Source organism: Limulus polyphemus, unplaced genomic scaffold (assembly GCF_000517525.1).
Source record: "Limulus polyphemus unplaced genomic scaffold, Limulus_polyphemus-2.1.2 Scaffold2861, whole genome shotgun sequence".
Classification (NCBI taxonomy): domain Eukaryota; kingdom Metazoa; phylum Arthropoda; class Merostomata; order Xiphosura; family Limulidae; genus Limulus; species Limulus polyphemus.
In genome coordinates, this window is record NW_013668471.1 from 5,942 (window position 1) to 9,181 (window position 3,240).

Consider the following 3,240-nt stretch of genomic DNA (forward strand, 5'->3'; position numbering starts at 1 on the left):
AACAACTTTAAACTCTAGACATACATATACAAAGCAAAAATGATGACAATTAAGATCAATAACCAGAATAAAAATATTAAACAAAAAATATTGTAACACATTACTTAAAATTATTATTGAATGACACCTTATAATCTGACCACTGTAATCAGGATGAAATATGAAATTAAAAATGAAAATATTAAAAGCAACAAAAGAAGACAGTTTATTTTGAAAAAGAACAAAGCTTTAATAGTTCTCACACATCTTACATACAGAATCAAAGGGAAGATATTTTTTTTTTTTTACACACATTTAAACAGAGTTAATTCTCAGTGCCATCATTATCACAAAATAACACCTTTTTACATGACTATAGCTACAATGGAAATAAAGAAAGTTCAGATTGGTAATCCTTAGAAGGAGCAGTAATGAAAATTATCAAAATTAAAATAATGAATGTCCAACAGCTTTTTTTAGTTGTTTAGTTTACATTCTAATTATGGTATTTTAAAATTCTTTAGAAATTAAGTTATTTACTACGTGGTACTTAAATTCATAGTACTAAATGACTTTTCCAAACTTCAATAACCCCACAGTTTATCACACATTTTTATTACTATCTATCAGCAAAGAATAAAAATTAATAAAGTGGCTTTATTTTTTTTCTTCACGAAACTGTTTCTAAATAGAATCTCCAATTCAAGAAAAGTTCTCTATATGCACAAAAAGTGAATCTACAAGTGTATCACACAATGTTGTATCAGACAGTTTTTGCATGATCAGCTACATGATAAAAAAATAAACTGCTTGTGTTTGCATTATTGTCTAGAAGTTTAACACTAATTGTAAATTAACCCTAAACTGTTGGGTTATTCGTTCTTAAAAGTAACACCTTTAATGCAGATAAGCAAGAAAAATATGATTTATTTCTGAAAGATAAAAAAAAAATATAGATCTAGCATATTCCACCTATTTAATGATTTACTAACTTCACAGACTGTAAAGACAGGCCTTTAGAAAACCTTCTCTAAACAGAAAAAATTAACACTGATTATTCAGTCATTACAGATTTTAAATCAATCACACAGTTGTCAGACACATATTAACACTATGTCACAAAATTAAACATTGGTATCTTTTATATGTATTACACCCAAAATGCTCCAGAAATGCTTAATAAAAAAGTAATAACTTATATTTTTTTTTTGTAATAAAATCAGGAATAAGCCAGATATTTACATATAAGCAAGAAACACCGGCTCTGTGAAAGTATTTTGTTTTTTGTAAAATTGTGCAGGATTGCCAAGAAAACATTAATATATGTGAAAAAAAAACAAAAAAACAAGTATAAGTAGTCCAATAGGAGAAAAACCAGGCAATGTTTACAGTTAGCAAGAATAATTTATCAGCTATATTGTTACTAACATGTATTACATAAACAATGACATATGTTGGTGTAGATTTGTGTATACACTTCAGAAGTCTTTAATTAATAACTTGTATAGAAAAAATTTCTTATATTACTTTAACATTTGAAACCTGTAAAACATTAAACATTAATTAATGCTTTTATTAGTTGAAAAGCCTTCACGGCTTCAGTATATTAACATGTAATAGTCAATGCTACAGACAATAAGTTTACTAATACAAACATTAAAAATATAATAGTATCTAAGACTAAAATCTGATCAAATATATACATTTTATCATTTTTACAAAACATATTCAATTAACTAAATAAAAAAACATATGCACTAATACATAATCAAATTTTCTAACAAAAAATAATTAAATAGCAAACTCCTGTTAGGCTGCAACAAACAGCATGTGTGTACTGAAATTTGTTTCCAATGCCTGTGATACATGCCGAAGATAAATATATGTGAATCAAAATATATTTTCCATAATTCTGTGTAAATATGATGCAGAGGATACAAATAATAAGTGAAGCAAGGTCCTAAACAAGAGTAATCACAGATAACTAATTTTCTTCTAAGAAAATAAGTGTATAGTTTCATGAATATTAAATACAACATATCTAGTGAAGAAATTACATCCTTATTTAGAATGTTATTTTGCAATAATAAAACAACCACTTATTTTCACCGTTCTAAACAATAACAGGTCTGACTGGTATTATACGTAGTGCTGGTTGTTACCGATTTCTGACATCATAGTAACATCTTTCTATTCTTTGACTGTTGTTTTTCTTTACGTATTTATCTACAATAAAATTATCACATTATCAATTAGTTATGAAATAATATAAAAGCATCAACCAAAAATGTATGTGAAAATCCTTGAAAAAAATTTAAGTTATATCTGTAGAACAATCAAAGTCACAAAATTAATTTGATACTTTTAGTACAAAAATACACGTAAACAAGACAGTAAATTACAAAATTAAACATCACAAGAGATTTACGGCAAGAAATGTTCATATATTAAAATAAAAAGGGGCAATTAAAAAAAATTTCAAAACCTGAAATGACCATGACCTTAATACTTTGACAAAACAAGAGAAAAAACTGGGAAATTTAAAAAGTTATTGGACAACAATTCTAAACTGGAAGCAAATATTACATAAACATTGATGCATTTCTAATGGCTTTTTTATTTTACACACTTATTACATAAACATTGATGCATTTAGTATCCTCCCAATGAATCTTTTTTTGACATTTTTAGTATTACTTGTGTAAGTTTAAGTTAAAAGTACTAAAAAGACGTTAAAGTTTTCAATAACTTGGAGATGTCTATTCTGCCTAGTCAATATTTATGTATTGATAATAATGTGTCAGGAAACTCTTATAACACTATAAGAGTACTATTTGTTTTTTGTCTTAAGAGTACATAATCTACATATATACACTAGTCATGACCCGGCGAAACATTTGCAGTAGTTTTCATACCCTTCACTTGAATTTTTTTCTTATTCCATCATTTTTATGCACACCATTTAAGCTACGCTTTCTTGCAGGCATTATGCATTAGATCAATAAATACTGGTCTATTTGAAAATATTTTATGCAGTCACACAAAGAAACTCACATAGATGTAACTATACACCTGGAAAAAAGTTAAGCACCCCCGTGTTTTTTTCAAGTGATTCAGATTCGACGTTCTTGTGACTGATTATAAATTACCATTCAATCTAAACGTGTTTATCAAATGAAATTATGCATTATTGGGTACAAGTTCTGCCTTGCTCTGCACCAGGCCAACCTCTCCCTGCGATGGCGATCGTCAAGTGTCGGG

The 3,240-nt window shown here is 27.5% G+C and overlaps 1 protein-coding gene across 1 annotated transcript in view; it reads right to left on the bottom strand.

Moving 5' to 3' along the window:
• Positions 1 to 204: 204 nt before the first annotated feature.
• LOC106468076 (Niemann-Pick C1 protein-like) overlaps positions 205 to 3,240 on the bottom strand; it is a 57,134-nt gene continuing 54,098 nt past the window's right edge. The window contains exon 27 of the mRNA XM_022396382.1: positions 205 to 2,205. Within this exon, the coding sequence (XP_022252090.1) occupies positions 2,194 to 2,205 (12 nt within the window). The 3' untranslated portion in view covers positions 205 to 2,193. The remainder of the gene's footprint in view (positions 2,206 to 3,240) is intronic.